The sequence below is a fragment of the Notothenia rossii genome (assembly GCF_949606895.1).
Source record: "Notothenia rossii genome assembly, chromosome: 5".
In the NCBI taxonomy this organism is placed as follows: domain Eukaryota; kingdom Metazoa; phylum Chordata; class Actinopteri; order Perciformes; family Nototheniidae; genus Notothenia; species Notothenia rossii.
The window spans coordinates 38770902-38791823 of record NC_136903.1 but is presented as its reverse complement, the minus strand read 5'-3'; the positions used below and the strand labels follow the sequence as shown (position 1 = coordinate 38791823).

General features: G+C 41.0%; 3 protein-coding genes across 11 annotated transcripts in view; 1 reads left to right on the top strand and 2 right to left on the bottom strand.

Annotated features, from left to right (window-relative positions):
- Positions 1-367: 367 nt before the first annotated feature.
- olmf4l1 (olfactomedin 4-like 1) lies at positions 368-6968 on the top strand. Of its 2 annotated transcripts, XM_079685214.1 has the most exons (7): positions 368-517; positions 597-719; positions 1528-1746; positions 2785-2935; positions 5143-5370; positions 5921-6089; positions 6218-6968. In XM_079685214.1, the coding sequence occupies exons 1-7, from the start codon at positions 464-466 to the stop codon at positions 6660-6662; spliced, it is 1389 nt and encodes a 462-aa protein (XP_079541340.1). In that variant the 5' UTR covers positions 368-463; the 3' UTR covers positions 6663-6968. The 2 variants fall into 2 exon arrangements, with proteins under 2 accessions (XP_079541340.1, XP_079541341.1); XM_079685215.1 differs by lacking the exon at positions 597-719 and having other exon boundaries at positions 384-517.
- Positions 6969-7216: 248 nt separating this feature from the next.
- Positions 7217-20922, bottom strand: part of ndrg4 (NDRG family member 4) — a 141730-nt gene continuing 128024 nt past the window's right edge. For 6 of the 8 annotated variants that reach the window (XM_079685205.1, XM_079685206.1, XM_079685208.1 and 3 more), the window contains 5 exons: positions 14840-14887; positions 13900-13935; positions 13567-13618; positions 12753-12791; positions 7217-10436 (listed from right to left, as the gene is read on the bottom strand). In XM_079685205.1, coding sequence (XP_079541331.1) covers positions 10282-10436; positions 12753-12791; positions 13567-13618; positions 13900-13935; positions 14840-14887 — 330 coding nt within the window. In that variant the 3' untranslated portion in view covers positions 7217-10281. The remainder of the gene's footprint in view (positions 10437-12752; positions 12792-13566; positions 13619-13899; positions 13936-14839; positions 14888-20922) is intronic. The other 2 variants (XM_079685207.1, XM_079685212.1) reach the window with 1 other exon arrangement.
- On the bottom strand, positions 19946-20498 carry LOC307041722 (uncharacterized protein; the record flags this gene model as incomplete). Its single annotated transcript, XM_079685218.1, has 2 exons — positions 19946-20204; positions 20371-20498. 2 exons carry the CDS (start codon positions 20496-20498, stop codon positions 19946-19948), a joined length of 387 nt encoding a protein of 128 aa, XP_079541344.1.

Here is a 20922-nt window from a genome sequence, read left to right as displayed (position 1 = left end):
TTCATTTATTGATTAATTATCGTCGCAAATCTATAACATGTTGATCACATGTGCAGGGGATCAAACATTTCCTGATATTCATATTACTTATATATAAAACTTAATTTGTATGCTAATTCATTTTTCAACTCCACTTTATTTCAGCTTTTTCTTTGCTCTTCTTTCATAATTGAATATGGTGGACACAGTACTCCAAAAAGAGACATTCGCAGGTAAACACAGTAACGTATGGAGTTTTCACTTCACCATATACAAATCTTTGTCTTGCTGCAATCCCAACCACAGGGAGGAAGTGATCACATTCAGGAAGGAACATGACACATGGCACACACACACACACACACTGAACACACACAGAGGTTAGTGGGAGTGTTCAGTTAGATGTGCAGCTACAGGCGGAACCACCGTCATAATCAAACTGTTTCAAAGAGCTGTTTCATTTAGCTGTGCTCTCTGATCCGCTATGAAGCTCTGTGTGATCGTCCCCCTGTGGGCCCTGCTCACCCTCACCCAACAGGTAGGAAACACTTGGAATACATTGATTACTTCATTTGGGATTTATTTGAACATGCCACGTTTAATATTCTTCATTGCAGGCACCTTCAGATGATAAGTGTGCGTGTGAGTTGACTAACTCAGAGAAGGCCTTTCCCCATTATAAACTCAGTGGAGTGAAGGAAAATGTATCAAAATGCAACAGCAACGTCACCCCCCATAAGGTACAGTGAGTAGTTGTGATACTCTCTACTTCTAGTTAATAGAATATATTAATAATACTAGATTTTTTATAAACTCCTGTTTGCAAGGACCGCTCCAAAACAATATGTAGATTAAAGATGTAATAGAAGGAGATATTGCATGCCAAAGAAAGGGGGGTTTTCTTTGGGGGTTCTGTCTCAGATCAGAACCTCATCACAGCCTGTGGTGTGCATTTAAATTGAAGTATTTTATATATTTGTTTACTTTTCTCTATCTACATTTTTGTAACAATGTAGATTTTTCTTTTTCTTGAAAATGTATTTTAAGTATGCTAACTTGTACTTGAGTACGATACTCTAGTAGATCTAATTTGTTCATCTCCGCTGTACACAATACACTCTTTGATTTAACTTGTGAAGGGCTTCATGAGGGATATATTAAGAAATGCAGGGAGGGAAGGATGAATGGACAAAGGGATGTAGTTAGGGAGGGAAGAAGGGACGAATAAATGTAGCGAGGAAGGGATTAGGGGTGGAAGATATACAGTAGAGGGAGATAGGGATGTATGGAGGAAGGGATGAACTGACTAAGGATGTGCGGAAGAAAGGACGAATAGAAGAAAGGTTGTAGGGAGGGAAGGATGAAGGGATGTAAAGATGAAGGAAGGGAGGAAGGGAGGAATGAAGGATACAGGGGATGTAGGAAGGGAGGGATGACTGGTTGAAGGGATGCTGGTAAAGATGAGTTAGTAAGGGGAATGGCTGATTGAGGGGAAGGGACAGAGCTGGTTCAGCCCGGCTCCGTACCAACACCACCTGTTCTGTTCAGACCATGGAGCTGGAGAGTCTGCTGCTGGGTCTGGATCGTCGTCTGCCCCAGCTGCTGGAGGATGTGTCCCTGCTGGAGAGGGAGGATGATGGAGAGCTGTACGGAGTGATCAGCCTGCAAGTGATAGAGAACGAGATGAGCGAGATCCAACTGCTGATGGAGCGGCTCAACAGCACCACCCTGCAACACCAGCGCCTCACTGCTGCTACTGCTGAACAGGTACACACTGCTGAACAGGTACACTCTGAGGGACAGGTACACACTGCTGAACAGGTACACTCTGAGGGACAGGTACACACTGCTGAACAGGTACACCCTGAGGGACAGGTACACTCTGAGGGACAGGTACACACTGCTGAACAGGTACACTCTGAGGGACAGTTACACTCTGAGGGACAGGTACACACTGAGGGACAGGTACACTCTGAGGAAGACTCAATGATGACATCATTCAATAAGTCTGTGTGCAGGTCTGCTCAAAATGTCTATTTATCTTAAGAATGAATAGCAAAAAGTCAACATGAAAATTAAAAATGTATTTTATTTAAAGGAGCACTAAGATTCTAACTGCACTGTATGTATGTATATGGGGGCGTGTGGCACAGTGGAGAGAGCCTTGGTGTTGGGATCAGGGGATCACAGGTTCAAACCCCACTGTTGTTCTGTCCCTGAGACACTTCACCCCAAATTGCTCCTGTGGGGATTGCCCACAGTATTGAGTATGTAAGTCACGTTGGATAAAAGCGTCTAACAAGTGACAAGTAATAATATATATAACCATGATTTCTCTAGATTTCTTTCAAGGAGTTCACATAGACTTTTATTGAAAACTCTCCATCTATCTATCCATCCAAAGTATGAAAGAAACAACTTTTGATATTCACTATATCACTTTATTTCTGGCATTGCACTCTTTAGCAAAGACATTTTTAACAATCACAAAACCGGCTCCAATTACATACTGTATGACTCCTGTTGACTTTGAATGCAACACTTATAGATCATGTAGGAATGGGAACCTTGCTCGGTTTTAAAAAGGTACTTTTGTATATTTCAATTTGGAAATACTTCAAATGGTAGCTGAACTATCAGGATAAGGAATATATAATTTGTGGTGAGTTTGGGTTTCAGGTTTGTAATTCATAGATAAAATGTACATCCATGTATAAGCCTGTCCAATTTATATGAGGGTAAATCATTCAACTTGGTAATACAATAAAGTCAAAACAAATATTGCCATGTGTGTTGTGTCCTAAGCTGGAGGACCTGAGGGCAGAGATGCAGGATCTGGAGACGTACGACACCTCGCAAGTGATGAAGACACAACAAGCCAACCAGCGTCTGAAGAGAGACCTGGACCAGTGCCAGAACGGACAGCCCGCCCCCTCTCCCACTCACCCACCACCCGGTATGTGCCGAAATGTGAGCGCCAAAGTGTGGGAAACCTTTATTTTGTACTTCTATTTCCACTGGAGATAGATCAAACATAACTGTAGGAATTGCCCTTTGTTTGAAAGTTCACTTAAACATTTAGTAATTTAGCCCCCACAGAAATGCATTGTCTTCTGATCTTATTTGTGTTCACAATGAGTTACTTGATATTTTTACAGGCTAAATCAGATGGTGCCATTGTTTAACCCAAGGTTAGGGTTGAGGTCAAACCTAGGGTTAGGGTCAAATGTTACCGTAACCTTAACAAAAAGGTGACCTGCTCTATCAAAATTAGTCACCTAGACAACGTAACACATTTTGAATGAGATACAGTGTTGGAAACAGGAGATTCTTAGCTTTACAATGATATCCTTGGTTATAATACATTTTGTTCTCCAAATATTCAGCTAAACATCTCACATAATGTAACGACTGTTATCAAGACACAGTTATGTAAGAAAGGCCTCAAAGTTAGCAAACCATTTTTTTTTACAAAGTTATTTTAACCTGTTCAAGAGGCCCCCACCCTCCGGTTTCTTTTCACGAAACTGTGTCTCAGGACTTCTTAACATTTAAAAAACTTTTAATGTGTCATACCTGATTAACGGGAAGAAACTCAGCTAACTGACGATACGAACCATTTTTACCGAAACAAAACACAAGTCTCACAAGAAGCGTCTAAATGAGCCCTGAGCGAAAAAATGCTAACACACTTAGCACAGAACTCTAGGTATAAATACCCTTATTACATATCAGCGTATTGATTAGGCTAATTAATTTTTAGCTAGTAGCATTGAGGACAAAGATGTTTTATTTACATGGATGATGAAAAGTAGGGCGTAAGAAAGCTGATGAGTATGTGTGAGTGCGTTTGTGTGCGTATTTTGCCTGTTGTTTTCGACACTCATATCTTTACAAGCTTTATAATCAGGGGTGCACATAAAAAATGTTGCCCTGGTTCTCAAAGGAGCACCTGGAGATGTTGCTTAGTGCACATCCTTAAAATGACATAAATCGAACCTTTTGAGGGGTACTTGACTTTATGAACGAGTGGGGGTAGGTGCGCTATTGACCATGCAGCAGGGTTACTGTGCGGAGCGAATAAAGCAGACCCTTCACGCGATAGCGAGGGGTAGAGCGAGGGATCGCAGATGCCATCGTGTTCGTGGATGGATTAAAACAATTAAACCTAAATAGCTCACGAATTAGTGTAACGGTAAACCGTTGCCGTTAAAGTGTTACTCTGAATACTAATAAACCCTGCTATCTTACCAGTTCTTATGCAACTTGCAAATATCTCTCTATTTTCTCTATTCTCTCTCTCTCATCTCTCTTTTTATCCCTCTCTTCTCTCTTTTCTCTCTCTCTCTCAATGTTGGTGCGCATATGCGCCTTTTTTCAAATGACCCGGTGCTCTTTTTTGGTGGGGGGTGCGCATACGCACCTGCGCACCAGTTATGTGCAGCCCTGTTTATAATGCCACTGAAACTCATAATTTGGCAAAACAGCTACAACTCCCGGGCATACACTTATTCTCTTCATAAGTATGTAAGTATGGTTACAGTACGCTGCGCCACCTATTGGCAGGAGTATACTGTATATATATGGAACACATGTCACATTTTTGTTATGGAATAAGCCATAATTTGTTAGTCGCTTTGGATAAAAGTGTAATTTAAAAAGTGAGCACCTGGAAAAGTGCTATAAAAATACCATGTATTATTTTATTCTTTGCCTTTACAAGCATCAATACATGTATTTATCATCTGATTGTGGCGATATAAGTTTCAAGGTTCTGAAAGCCAATACTTTGTTTGTTTCAAATAATCCAAAACCCCAAAATGACCAACACACAAGATTCTGACATAAATCCATGTTTATTTTGGCATGTGCCATTTCAACATCCGACTGATTTTGGGTCTTAAATACACTCATTGGCTCTGATGGTTCTCTGTGTACAGTGTCTACACTAGAGAGTGGCACTTCATACAGTTAAAGGTCACTCAGAGCTGTGAAGGGCCCTCCTCACTGAGAGCTAATGCAGGGTATAAATGAACCGTAAGAAGCTCTCAGCACCAATTACCACAATTCACAAGCATTTATCAACCCATGGACACTTCACAGTCAGCTGTACTCATTTAGTACTATTTATTTCGCCTCTTTCGTATAATATTTTCCCCTAAGGTAACTGCCCCCACGGTCAGTTTGTGAACATCACGGGGCCCAGAGTGCACACAGTGGGAGAGTTCCCAGGCGCCTACAAGTACGGAGCCTGGGGGCGGGACCCCAAACCAGAGGCGGGGAAAGAGAGCTGGCATTGGCTGGTGATGTTGACTGTCGGCAACAAATTCTCCAACTACGTGCGGCTCTACTCCAGCCTGAGTTCTCTCATTGTTGGGGTTAGCATACCAGGTAAACAACTCCTCAGTGGTAATGTTACAAATGTATTGCCTTCGATTGTAACACTTTGAGTGTGTGTGATAACTGTCACCCAGGGCAACAATGTGTTTTTTTTAATAGTTAATTAACTATTTAATTAACACAACAATGGAGCTCTATAATAAGGAGATCAATTTACTTGATATGGATCCTTTTGTGCACTGAAATAACTGAAACGTTGACTTAAATGTATTATGTCAACAGATTTCACATCTGGTAAGTTGAAAGCAATAATATCAAGTTGAACCTAATATTTTGTATTTTAAATTAATATTATTGCTTTCAACTGACCTAATTACAGGTTACATTACTTTTTTATTTTGTTACTCAGATTAGGTTACTCATTCCATTTGTGTACAGGTAAGTACTAATTGTTATTGAATACATTTTTTTAAATAACCTTCCCCACCCTGATTTAAAGGAAATACTCAAGTGTGGCTTCTTCTTCTTCTTCTTCTTCTTCTTCTTCTTCTTCTTCTTCTTCTTCTTCTTCTTCTTCTTCTTCTTCTTCTTCTTCTTCTAGGTAACGTCCTGATCAGCCCCTCTAACCCGACCACCAACACTATCCAGGGTCCAAATATTGTGATATATGGAGAGGCCTTGTACTACAACTGTTACAACCAAGATGCTGTTTGTCGATTCAACCTCACCAGCAAAACTGTCACCACCGTGCAACTACCCAAAGGCACCAGGTTCGCTTTGTCTTAAGACCATTAATAAGTGTTGCTGATGCCAGAATAAATGTTGTTACTACAAACCATGTTGTGTCTTCCATGTTTGCTTGAAAATGTTGAATTCTGAAGTGTTGTCCTTTCTTCAGGTTTAACTCAAAGGGTAACTTCTGCCACCTCGATGAATGTTACCTTTTCACGGACCTGGACCTGGCGACAGATGAGTCGGGCGTTTGGGTGATCTACACCACCAACCAGGACTTTGGAAACCTGGTGCTGTCAAAGGTGGAGGAGGGCGAGCCGCTGAGGCTCGGCCAGACCTGGCACACTTCGGTCTACAAGCAGGGGGTGACCAACACCTTCATGGCCTGTGGCGTGCTGTATGCCACGCGGTACGTCGACAAACTCACCGAGGAGATCTACTTTTCATTTGACACGACCACAGGCGAGCAAAAGTTTAACCTCGGTATCTTCATCAAAAAGATGTCTCCCAACATCCAGGCCCTGAACTACAGCCCTGTGGATCAGATGCTACATGCCTACTGCGACGCCTTCATGGTCTCCTATAAGGTTTTGTTTGAAGAAATGTACTGAACATTTCAATGAAAGCCTATTTATGAACAATGGCTGCCGTGCTAGTTACCAGCAAGTAAAATTAAGGATAATTCCTTGAAAAAGGTTAGCAACAAAGCATTGAGCAATTGGGAAATGACCTGTACTATACATGGTAAATGTACATGGTTAATTCCGCATTATGTATATTTGAATTGCCAAACTTCAAAGCTGATTTTTGAGAGAGTTTGGAGACATAACATTAGGATTCTCCGTAATCAATCTATTAGGTGAGGAAGAAATGTTAAAAATATGATGTGAAAACATAATAAAAATGATTTTAAAACATTTGAGGTTCACTGCAGAGTGGACTCCTTTGTTTACTTCTTTCACATAGTGACATCACTATGTAACACCTGTGCTTCTATTGGCTAGCGCTTTAAAACATTGTATGTGATACATCTCTTAGCGGTTGACCAATAACAACAGAGCCAGTAGAGACACTAAATACTGATATGAAGCTGAAAATGAGCAGAATATGTGATCTTCAAAAACAAATGTCAACATGATGATGTCAAATGATCAGCTGACTCAAATTCTAGACATAAAGTCTTTATTTCTTACTTGTTAGTTTATCAATACATGGACAGAGACAGCTTACTTTATGTGTATATAACATATTTTAAACCTTACATTACACATCTGAATGACAGCAAAGTAGGTAAGAGTCAATGTACTGGTATGAATAGAATAACTGAGAGGGAAGACTCCCACAATACGAAACAACCAACAAAATAAAATGTATTGCTTAATACAAATCAATCATAATGACAGTATAATGAAGTATATTAGAAGAACACAATATCATAATTCCAAGATGAAGTAACATCCTATGGTTGCCTATAAAAAAGAAGGAACTCCAAGGAAAGAAGAACAGACAAAAACGTTTTCTTCACATTACAGAAGTGTTAAAGTGTTCGGGTAACCTGCTCTATAAATAAAAGTATCTACAAGTGCCAGGAGAACTAAGGTCTGTTCAAACGGCCAGCTGACAGGGGCTTCCACACTATTCATAGACCAGGGTTTTCATAAACAGGTTTAAATGGAAAAAAAGCAGGGAAAGAGTGCAAAACATGGTATGGGGTTCTGAGAGGCGTAGGTTGGCACTTAGAAAAAGGACAAAATACATTCAGGAGCCCCCCAGGCAGAAGGGTAAAGGTTGTGTAGGAGGAAACCAAAGTGTATATGGCAGAGAAAAGCTTAGTAAAGAGAGAAAACATGACTGGATACGTCTAGTAACTGCGCTGAAAAAAATGAAAGGTTAGTTGAAGGCAATAATATTAAGTTGAAATAAAACAATTAGGTTGAACCTAATATAATACTTTCAACTAACTTAATACATACATATGAAATCTGTTGACAGAATACATTTAATTAAAGTCAACATTTCAGTTTTTTCAGTGTGAGGCGCTTGATCTGACCTTCTTACTGTTTATCTTCTCTTCTTTAATGTCAGGCTAGTTTAACTATTTAATTCATGGATATTTCAAACGATTCAACAATAATCTCTTCAGCTTAATCAACATCACATTCTTCTCACATTCATTCCCCATTTTTCAGGTCAGAATCTCTCTCTGTGTTTAGGTAACAAAAGACTACACATAACAAACACTACGAGCATTTTAAAAAGTGACTTCAGCTGATAGCCCTTTAGGGTGCGACTGGGTCTGCCTGTAAGAGCCGGGGCACCACGTTTTTGAGGGGAAAGGGTTTCTTCTTTTGAAGGTGGCTGGGGGTTGCCCTACATTCTGAGCTTGGTGCCTAAATGGCTCCAGATAGCCCCGCCCCTTACAGGCTACCTACGCCCCTCCTGACAGGGGACCGAAGGTTTCTTTTGTAAAAGTTGAAACAAGAGAATGTGACTGTGGTGTATGCATACTGTACATTACTAGGCAAAATAGATCAGAAAAAACTGATCGACAGAGGGGTCCAGTGTTACAGCAGATAACAGTGCACAGCTCCACTAATCTAAAACTATACTAATATTGATGTGCTTTACTAGGGAGATTACACATCACATCAAAGTACAAACTAACCATATAGCGATGGACTTTATGTTTTACTCTTTAACGTAGTTCCCTTACAAAGCAAAGCCCACATAGGTGTCATATGGGTGTGTGTGCATGGGAATATGTTTCTGGTTGGATAGTGTGTGTGTTGTGGGGTCGGGGTCGCTTTGGTATATCCAGTAAGAGGGCTGGGCGCTGCGAGTTCTTTGGTGGCGACCCGAGCTGGGTGGGTGGGTCCGTTCCGGCCTCGGCCCCCCTGTTCTGGTTTGGTGTAGGTCAGTGTGTGATTGTCATGTTAGAGACCACAAAGAGCCGACTACGGCCAGGACCGCTGCAATGGAGTTAGATACTGATAATGGCTCTATTTAACTAATACTGTACGCTGCTAATGAATGATGCCCTAACACTAAACATTGCTCAAAAACTAGAATGTGTTAAGATAAACCTTCACGTTGACATGCATACACTAATTAGTATTTATTCTAGCCTATACTCACATAGTGGGTTGGATTATAAATGTGAAACACACAGTTTAAAGCTGCACTCAGCAATAATATGGCTCCAAAGGGCCGAAACGAATCATTATCAGACCAAATGGAACAGAGCATTTTCTGAAAATACCACTTTTAAGTTCTTCTTAGGAGACAGATTTGTCTCTTCATCAAACAAAACATGATAGAATTGTAAGAATTTGTAGAGCCCAGATTAGCATTAGTAAAATCTGAAAACACAAGCCCAATTCACCTCAAGTGGTCTCAGGGAGCTCACGAATGGCGGCCTGAATCGCATGTACAGTATGCTGATGATAGCACTTTTTTTCTTCAGCGTAAATTGGATATAAACTTTTAGCAAGTGCAGCTTTAATGTCTGCATTGTGAACTCTAGCTATGATCTTAGACTAAAAGAGCATCCTCTCTAAGCACTACAGGTGCACTCTGCTACGCTAGGCTGTGTTCTGTTGTCTGTCTAATTCTGGACACACTCTGACACGCATTCATAAAGAGAAGAACTATTTGTTACAAACAACACAGAGAGAGATTACTTTGTATCCATACGACAACAGAAGAATACCCTGCTTGTAAAACACTGATGCCTAACACTGTTTTCCTGTCTATGTCCTGCACTTTCACTTTCTCTGACAACTCCCCATTTCACATTATAAACAGTAGCTTATAACACATATTGCTGTGTGGATTGACTCATTTACATCCCTTTGTTTGTGGAGGTTTTGGGGGGGGGGGGGGGGGTGGTGAAGGCAAATAATCTGTTAGAAAACACAAAGAACAACGAAAACAGTTGCCTAAATCTTTAAGTGACATTAAAAGGTGTGGTTGGGGTTTTAGTAGCAACACGAATGGTATTTTACAGTGGGGGGGGGGGGGGGGAGATGTCAGATGTCAGATAAAAGGATCTGGAGGGGTTGGATGAAGCAGAGAGGGCTTCCTGTTGCTGCTTCTACCATCTACCATGTTTGACTACAGAGACACCTTCATCCCTCATGATTCTCAAACCTCACCGTCGTGTCTTCATCTCCATCTTGCTTCTTCTCTCTCCCCCCCTCTACCCCTCCCACCCTCTCTCACTGTGACTCCTCAGCAGGAGACCTCCATGGTGTGGGTGACGGGGCCCACCCCCTCGGTGCTGTCGGAGTGGGTGCAGGCGCGGGGGCGGGACCCGTCGATCGAGCTGGCGCTGGTCAGGGAGGTGGTCCTGGAGCGGGCCAGGCGGGTCATACTGGCCGAGGGCACTGGGGGAGAGAAAATAATTCAGCATTGCATTGTGGGGCAAAAGGTGTTATTAGTTGATACTTTGAGATGCTGGGAGAACACGCTAATGTGAAGAATATCCCTTTGAGTAGCTGGTGACAAACGGCTGATGAATGAAGCTGTCAGTGACAGCACCATGCACTCTGTTACTGCTGGGAATTTATTATACAATGAATTAGGCCACGTTTACGATAACGAAAACGAACCTTAGTTGATATCAGAAAAGTATTCAGTCCACTCGGTATCGGCTCAAGAAACGTGTCCGTCCACACAAGACTGCTCGACCCGCTGTAGTACATATACCGGGCCTGTAAGTGGCGCTGTACTTCTGCCACAAAATACACCAAAAGCAGCGAAGAAGACTCCCGAGCATGGTTGGCATGGTTGGCCTTCTGTTTATTCTCCGTGGTGGATTTAGCAACATGTAGTTCATGTAGTTCTCCATGTCCACTTGTTGCTGATGGTTGTGGTAGAGTAGCTGTAGATGTTGCACTAACAACATGGTCAGTAGCAGACAGTAGCTACTGACCATGCTACAGCAGTGAGCGACAGAGGTTGTTGGCGAAAACGCATCATCAATGACGCGGGGGTGAGCAAGAGAGGTGGGGAGTGGCGGGGCTATGGCCCCCAGAGCATTTAGTCCGCAGATCTATCCACCTTGAGACCCGTTACCGTTTGAGGGCTCCGTTTCCGCGGTTCCGTTATGGCCTCGTGTGAACGAACCGTCACTACGATAGAGAACTGTAGCGGATACAACCTGTTGCGTCTCCGTGTAAACGTGGTCTTACACTCATTTATAGAACTAGAACTAGTGATGGAAAGTAACTACATTAACATTAACACATTAGTACATTAACCCAGGTACTATACTTAAGTTCAGTTTTGTAGGTACTTATGCTTTACTATTTTTTTCATTTTATGCAAGTTCCTAATAGTAATCCAACACAATTTGAAATAAAATAAATGTTTCATCTCTGTTTATTTGACAAGATTAATTACTAGTTTCTTTGCAGGTTCATATTATAAATACAAACATTATGGATTAAGATACCTGGAGGTATACAAAAAAATTAATTTAATTTATCTCCACCATTACCAGCTTCACAATTAAAATAGTTTTCCTTGAATTGATCATTAATTTGAATCCTGTGATATTATATGTATTTTTTCCATTCTTTATCTCAATGGTCTGTTAACACCGGACATGAAGCAAAGATTCACACTACTTAACACGTCAACAATGATGCAGAAATAACTACATATATACCAATAAGTAAAAACCATGAATGAATGCTTTGGCAAGTGTGAACGTGAACAGCAGAACATTTTTTTTTAAATGTCTGTTTTCTGAATGGAGATTGGATCAATCCGGCTAGGCTACCGTTGTAGCTGCTGCGTCCACACTCACAACGTCATACAGACAGAAATATAATTGAAATCATTTGCAGTGCCACAGAGAGTCTGTGGTTTGTATACATATAATTTTTCTCCAGTTTATATTCAGATATAAGGAACTGTAAGCTCTGTATGTCGTTGCCCGCAGCCAGTGGCTGATATTTTGTTTTCTGATTCAGTCAGTGCCAACAGGTGGAGATTCTCCATGGGACCGCGCTACACCAAATTCTCGCGTATGAAGCTAGCTTCAGTCACGCTGCGTCATTCGCGCCGCCAAGCATCAATTTGCTTTTATCTCCGGCCTTTGCATTGACTTTACATTTAATTTGAGTCATTCGCTTTGCGTCCGGTCTGAACGCACCATTAGAAATACACTTAGAGTGTTTCATACTGTATGCTGTTTTGAGTGCATTAGGGACAGCAGTTTAGCGAGTAATCTGCATAACCCTGAGGGCAAAATATATTTTTAAATATTGTTCAGTCAGCAGTTTTATTACAGAACTAGATTTAGTGTTCAGATGTCTTTAAAACCTCAACTTGTCTGATATTTTGTTGCTAGTAACTTAAAGACATGATCATTAGTTACAAACTCAGACCAAAAGGCTGTGCTCGAAGCTGAAGGCCATGCAAAGAACAGCATTGGAGATGCAGTAGCAAAGGAATGGGGGAGGGGGATGTCAGGGGATTCTATTTTTCCATTGTTGGAAAAAATATTTTTGATAAAACAATGATGGGGTTTAAAGTCCTTGAGATTAAAAAATATATATTAGTAATGCCAGCAGGATTTCATAACAGCCCAACATATTGTAGTCATAACCAACGTAAATCAAAATAAATGTTCAAGATGCCAAAGTCAATAAGAGGGCAGCAATAAGAGGTCAGACGTGAGGGGGGGGGAGTACCTGGCCCTCCACTCAACCTCCGATCCTTCACATAAGCGACTGAGAGAATGGGGCAGGAAGACAGAGGGAAGATTAAGACAGCTCATGACCCTCAAACACATCACACACACTCACACACACTCACACACACAAGCAGGCTTGGGAGGGTGACTTCAAAAATGTAATCCGTTAATATAACTAGCTACATCTCAAAAAATGAAATCAGTAACCTAATCAGAGTATCAAAATATATAAGGAATGTTACCTGATTACTTTTGTTACTTTTGGATTACCTCAATATTTAATGCAAATAAAAACAAGAACAAATAAATTACATAAAGTGTATGTAGAAAATGTGTTAAAACCAAGATATTTCATTAAAAGAAAATGTATTTAAAATAAAGAACAATTAAAGTAGCCTAAATGTAAACCATGAATAAAATGTGTTCAGTATGACTACCTATTATATATTGATCTTTATTCCAAAATGTAAATTGTGTAATGTCTACTTTTATCTTTAATATTTTATGCACGCTTCTTAATTCATTTGCTGTCTTTGGCTCTTCACTTTTGCTTTAACAATGTACATTTTCCCTCTGTGGGACGAATACAGGTAGCCAGATTCTTCTAAATGTTAAAGTTATCTGATTACTTCTTTTTTTTAAATGTAATTGTAATCGAATACGTATCAGTTATACCTCCCAAGCATGCACACATGACAACATTAATATTTTCTGCTGAAATTGCTTTTTATGAAAAAAAAATTCTAGGGCAAATATTGATTTAAAATCACTCTGTCACTCGCTAACATCAGTGTCTCATTGTGGATACTCACTGTAGCCCATTCCCTGCAGGAAGTATTTGAAGGCTTCAGTCAGCTTCCCAGGCTGGAAAACAACACATTTCATTTCACTGAATATGGACATAAACATGTCAAATATGGATGATGCATTCATGCTCTTTCTCAATTTAATTTGATTTTATGGCAGCCTATAAAATATGCAGGGCTATGTGTGTGTGTGTGTGTGTGTGTGTGTGTGTGTGTGTGTGTGTGTGTGTGTGTGTGTGTGTGTGTGTGTGTGTGTGTGTGTGTGTGTGTGTGTGTGTGTGTGTGTGTGTGTGTGTGTGTGTGCGTGCGTGCGTGCGTGCGTGCGTGCGTGTGTGTTACCTGTGTGAGCTGGGGAAGTCCTCCAGAGTCAGCCATCTACAAGAGAGGAGAGAGCGCAGCATGAAGCTAACCGCTAATAGCTCAAAACTAGACTAAAATGAACACATGTTTTCTCTGCTTGCCTCTTAACTAAAGAACATTATCTCGTGTTAATACTTAACTCATTACATTTTTTGTAAATCTTTGAAGTTTTATCAAAGTATGAATAGCATAATTGTCATTGTTTTGTAGGCAAACAGGCGTTTTTTGGACAAAACCAAGTGGAATTTAGATTTTTGCTAAGATTTTTGGTATTTACTGACATACAGCATGCTGTAAAATCTCTTTAACCTGTGTATTCATACATTTTTTCAGGCATGTTTTCGAGACAAGGAAAGGGCTAGATGCTAACTAATTTCAGAGTCCGTTTAATGAGTTAATTGAGTTTATTGTGCCTTAAATAAGGGAAAGGCCACTGTATGAGCTTGTTGCAGAAGTACACCTGGTGCTTTCATTGGACGTCTTATTTGATCAGCACTATGGTCAAAGTGCTGTGTGACAAAAGAGTTTCTTTCTATAAGACTAGTTAGCATAAAACTAATTATAGAACAATATACATCAAACCATACTATTAACATGTCAGCGTAAAATGTTACCATTTTAAAATTCAGCACTTATATAGCATCATATTGTGTAAATCAGGAATATGTGTGTGTGGTTACCAATTGTAAAATAGTTTAAAAGACATTTTTCTGTTTTATTTTATTTATTTATTTTCTTTCTTAATTCCGGCATATACATCTGTAAAGCACTTTAATCTGCAACCTGTGTAATGGGTACAGTTTGATTGATTGATATTTCATTTATTTTTGGGTGTAAAAAGGTGAATTTGTGCTTGCACTATAAATCAGACGTGTGTCAGGATGGAGCCGCTGCAGGTGAGCTGAGCACAGACTGTTACCTTCAGGAAGGTGGTGTTGGTCGGGTCCAGTTTGGAATTGCACTCCACCTGGAAGACAAAAAACAGCATGTTGAACAACATGAGCCAAAAAGCTGCAGCATCAAAACACTTCTTATCTTAATGGAGCTCCACATGAGAGTGTGGATGTTTTTGTGGATGTATTTTTGCTACGTTCAGTTTGTGACCCAGATACTGTAGTGTGCTGCAGAGATGAGTCACTCCAGCCGTCGCAGTGTGAACACACATGCACGCACCGAGACAGATGTGCACACATGCACACACCAAGCGGCAAACTCTGGGGCAGAGCCGGGAAGTCTATTACGAAGTGCCTCAAACTGCAGTTCATCTAGTGGCCGGTAGGATCAGTCTGAAGAAGACAGCAATTTCCATAGACCCCCATGTTAAAATGTCCAACTTTACAGCAGAAATAAACATGTTTACATCGTGGTTCGAAAACCCTTATTCTTTGTATAGTTAGATTATATGGAGCCCCATAGGGGACATGGAGATGAACAAAAAAATTGGTTGAAAAAGAAAAATCCATCTTTGAAAACCTTTGAGCTAAACTTTTCATTTAGCTCAATGTATTTCCGGGTCAGTTTGGCAACACAGAAACAGGGACGAGGGAGGGTGCTAGTGGAGCCTTGCAGCGGCGAAACTGTGGCGCGCTACACTGTAGGTGCGCCGCGTTTGCGCTTCAGAGGAGGTTCCCTCCGCAAAATGATTTGTTGAGTGAACTTTTTGGCGTTGCAGTTACAACTCTCCGCCAACAGATGGGGGTGCTGCAGCACCCTCAGCACCCCTCCTTCCCGCGTCCCTGCACAGAAACCACAACAATGGAGCGGTTCATCGATTTTTACTTTGAGCTTGATAAGTCAACAAGCTCTGTGATCGGATGAAACATAAATTCATACAAAAAAAGTCCAACCCTGTCTCCTAAAAATGACGTTCCCACAGAACTAAACTGCATTCTCAATTACATTTAGCAAGAAACGTATTTTCTCCCACGTTACGTTTGTTATGAACGTATCTTAAATACGTTCATAACGTTGTTTGCCATTTATTGTCTTGCTTATAATAATGATAATAGTGATTTATAAATAGCATTTTAGAGCACACATTTGAAAACCGAGAATCGGGCTCGATATATGGTTAAATAAAAATCAGTAGGCGAGGCTGTAATTTCGCCAGCTGTTACTCTCATGAGCGAGGCAGAAAATAATAGTTTTAACATGGCAAAAAGCTGCTGTGTCGTTTATTGCACCTCAAACATTAAAACAAATCCAGAGTTACGTGTTTCTGTACTTCCTCTAAGAAGAAAGGACAGTCAAAGAAGATCTCTGTGGCTTCAGGCTTGATCGCCATTCAAATGACAGCGTTGGTTTCCCCAAAAGTGGGCGGGGCTGTAAAGTGACGTAGATTTTACTCTCATCTATCATTCAAAACCATTCTATTTATTCTAACGTAAATCACATGCCAGTGTTTTATCTTTTTATTACTTATATTTGTATACTTTATTTGCTATGAGTTATATCTGAAGCAAATTATGTTTCTGAAGATGTGTAGTCAATTCCACCCTTCAATGTAGCATAAATGTGAACTCTCATTACAGGAACAATACCGGAAACAGACGAAGGAAAGATCCTCAGTTTGCTGATTGGATGTTTTAGCCGCAATGCACGTTTTTAAATATATTACTGATTTTCTTTGAATATAACAATGTAAATACTGAGTTGAGAGAATATTCAGGGGATTTGGGTGATGGGAGACACATCTATGGAATCACAATTTCAATAGCTTACCATTAAATAAATGTAAAAAAAAAAAAAAAATGGCGGATGTACCTTTCTGTCTGTGATGTTTTACAAATCAGATATTAATGTGTAGAAGTAAAACATGAGAAATAGTATAGCAATATCCTGTAAAATTATGTAAAAACATGAATAAAATGTAATATCTTCAGATGCTATACATACATAAGTGTCCTACACTAATAATACAAAGTTATTATTAGTAAGCTGTGTGTACCTTGTGTGCACCGCCTAGTGGTTAAAGCATGTTATAGAATAATTTTTGTTGAATAATGTTATTTTTGTTTAATAATGTTATTTGATGTACATACTTTCATAGGGGGAAAGTAGAAGGTCAATGATAGAAATATAGAACATAACAAATCAAGAAGATACTGTAAGTGATCTCTACAATAAAACAGTTTAGTGCACAATGTACAAAGATATTAATATGAGAATGTGCAAAACAGACAAACTAATTAACCTTTATTAGCACATTAAAGAATACTTAGGTCTCCTTTCAAATAAGAAAAAAGCTTTGGGGGTATCTATCTACAGATAAATATTAAGCCTGACAAAGTACTTAACGTCTAATATATTGCTTTCCTGCTATGTTAACTATGTTGAAGCACTTATTTTAACTGATATTATAAACATTAATTATACTCTTATGTATGTAGATAGTATAAGAAATGTGCAGAATTTGACAGTTTAATGGTGGAGGTACACACATATTGATAGATGTCTTGTAATTCACTGTTGAGGAACCTGTGACCCAAGTTTTTCATTCATTGCATAACTACACTGTAGTTGTGTATATGATATGTCAATAAACCTTTGAAAATCTTGAAATCTTGAAAGGGATGTGCAAAATAGCAATAATATACAGTTTTTAATTAACTATTAGTAGAGAATAACGAGTAATGAATATACTTTATAGAGATCTGCAGATAAATGTTTAGTCAGTTTAATGGTGGAGGTATACACACATATTGATCGATGTCTTGCAATGAGGAACCTGTGACCCAAGATTTTCATTCATTGCATAACTACACCGTAGTTGTGTATAGGATATGTCAAACCTTTGAAAATCTTGAAAGGGATGTGCAAAATAGCCATTATACAGTCTTTAATTAACTATTAGTAGAGAATAACGAGTAATGAATATACAACTTTATTACCCGTTTCCATTCATGTCAATTGCAGATAAATGATAAAAAAGATAAAAGCACCAACTATCAAATATCTCTCCTGATTGTTGGCACTTGATAATCACCTTCCCTGAATTTTACTCAGGTGTAACTAAAGTCTGCTTTAAGGGTTGTTTATATTTCAAATCATTAATCAGAATCTGCAAAGTAACTAAAATAAATGTAGTGGAGTAAAAATACCAGGTTAGCCTCTGAATTGTAGTAGAGTAGAATTACAAAGTAACAATGAGCTGTCATGTGGGTATATATTAATGCTGCGCATTATGGACACAAGTGATTTTCACCCATTTAGTAATTACATGTTTTAAAATTGTACACACCAATTTGTTTCCAATCGCCTAAACCTCCAGGGCTGTACACAGTTTAATACTGTCAACTTCTAATTTTGGGAAAAATGAAAACGTTCTCCCAATTCCCAGTAGAGATGTGCCATAGAGAACATGTTGCGAAACACAGTAGCCAGCATGTATAGTTCTCGGGGGGCGTTCGAGTCCAGTTTTGAATAGTCTGCCGTGGTTCAGCAGCTGTGGGGTTTTTACGCAAAGACCTTTACAATTCTAATATGTGCACCTACCACCATTGGGCTGCTGGAGTTAAGTGTTTTTTTGTTGTTGAATTGTTGTCGCAATTCAGATGGTTGTTTGCAAAATGCAATGTTATAAGTGTACCCTACTGCACTTTGTCTAAAATGAACATTTTAAATAAAGTGAGGGGGATACAAATTACTGAGTTGTAGTCATTTGAATTACTTATATTGATAGAGCAATTTGGATTAAAGTATATTGAGTGCAAATAACACAATCCTACAACATAAATGGAACTAATTTGTGTTAAGTAATTACAACCTAACTGTGTTAGGTAAATCAGTGCACACTTTAAGTAAATACAACATAATTGGGTTAAGTAAAAACAACAATTTAAGTAAATTCAACATAACTGTGTTAAGCAAATACAACATAACTGTATGATGTAGAATTTAATTAAGATGCTTAGGTAAGATTTACTTAAATGCAAGAAGTAAATATTAGTTTACTAGTCTGAATCCTATTTACTTAGCCTTGTTACGTAGAACCGGTTGACATAACTGGATTAAGTAAATCTAACATTTCATTTCTTTGAGTGTGCCCATGCATCCCCTGGACGTCCCTAAGACAGCAGTGATAACGCCTTTTGGACTCTTCGAGTTCCTGTGGATGCCTTTTTGGCTCAAGAACGCCGCCCAAATGTTCCAGCGCCTGATGGATTCGGTGCTGCAGGACCTGCCATTCGTTTTTGTCTACCTGGACGACATACTCGTCGCCAGCGCTTCAGTGGAAGAGCACCTGTCACACCTCCGAGCCCTTTTCACGTGGCTCAGCCAACACGGGTTGATCATCAATCCTGCAAAGTGCCAATTCTGGGTGTTTGATATTGACTTCCTCATACACCTTGTCACCAAGGGCGGTGCATCACCCCTGCCGGCGAAGGTGGATGCTGTTGCGGCTTTTCCTCGCCCGCTCACAGCCCGGTCGCTCCGTGAGTTTCTGGGGATGGTGACTTTCTACCACCGTTTCATCGCCCGGGCTGCTCACATTATGCGGCCGCTGTATGAGGCTTTGAAGGGTACGACCCCCGTCCAGGCGATTGACTGGACGGCAGAAGCTGAGTCTGCTTTCACGGAGGTCAAGACTGCGTTGGCTGAGGCGGCCCTGTTAGCGCACCCATCATCCACGGCTCCCATCTCCATTACCACAGACGCATCGGACTACGCCGTTGGTGCAGTGCACGAACAGTGGGTGGAGGGCGCTTGGCAGCCACTCGCCTTTTTCAGTCGCCAGCTGACGCCCAGAGAACGCAAGTACAGCGTTTTTGACCAAGAGCTCCTTGGACTTTATTTGGCTGTGCGACACTTCCGTTTTTTCTGGAAGGCCGTGAGTTTACGGCGTTTGTCGACCACAAAGCTCACGTTTACCATGTCTAAAGTGGCGGAGCCTTGGTCGGCACGTCAGCAGCGGCAGCTTTCCTACATCTCGGATCACAGACATTAAGCACGTGGCTGGCAAGTCGAACCTGGTAGCAGATTGCCTCTCCAGAGTCGTCATCGGAGCCGTCCAGTTGGGCCTGGACTATACTCGCATGGCGGTGGACCATGTCACAGACCCCGGCGTCCAGGCTCTGAAGGTGGAGGGTGCGGGGCTGCGCTTGGAAGAAGCGGTATTAGGCGAAACGGGCGTTACCCTCCTGTGTGACGTTTCCACGGGTCTGTCGCGGCCAGTCGTTCCCGCCAGCTGGAGGCGCTCTGTGTTCGAGGCAGTGCACGGCCTGTCACACCCCGGCGTTAAGCCTTCGGTGCGCTTGGTGGCCGCGAAGTTCGTCTGGCATGGGCTGAAAAAGGACATGAGTAGCTGGTGAGTACATGGCTTGTCAGCGCGCTAAGGTGCACCGCCACACGAAGGCCCCTTTGGAGCGTTTCCTGCTGCTTGAGAGGAGGTTTGACCATGTCAACATCAACCTGGTTGGTCCATTGCCCTCCTCTCAAGGTTTTACCTACCTCCTCACCATGGTGGACAGGACGACCCGCTGGCCGGAGGCGGTTCCTCTCATGTCAACATCAGCCGCAGACGTTGCCCAAGCTTTCATTGCAACGTGGGTGTGTTGTTTTGGCACTCCGTCAGACATTTCCTCGGACAGGGGCTCACAGTTCACGTCCGAGCTCTGGAACGCCGTGGCGAGTGGTTTGGGGGTTAAGCTGCACAGGACTACCGTTTACCACCCTCAGGCTAACGGCCTCTGTGAGCGGTTCCATCGCTCCATGAAGGCGGCCCTGGTGAAATAGACCATGGTTGACCATGGTTGACCATGGTCAACCATGCTCTCCGAACCATGGTTGTACCATGATCAACCATGGTCAACCATGGTTGGGAAGTGGCATCACGGTTTGAGACCATGGTAAAATGGAAACCATGGTTAACCATGGTATCAAACCATGATTCTTGACCATGGTTAGGAAGGAGAATTTGGTTGATCAAACCATGGTAGACCATGGTCAAACCATGGTCAAACCATGGTCGACCACGGTCAAACCATGGTCGACCATGGTTAA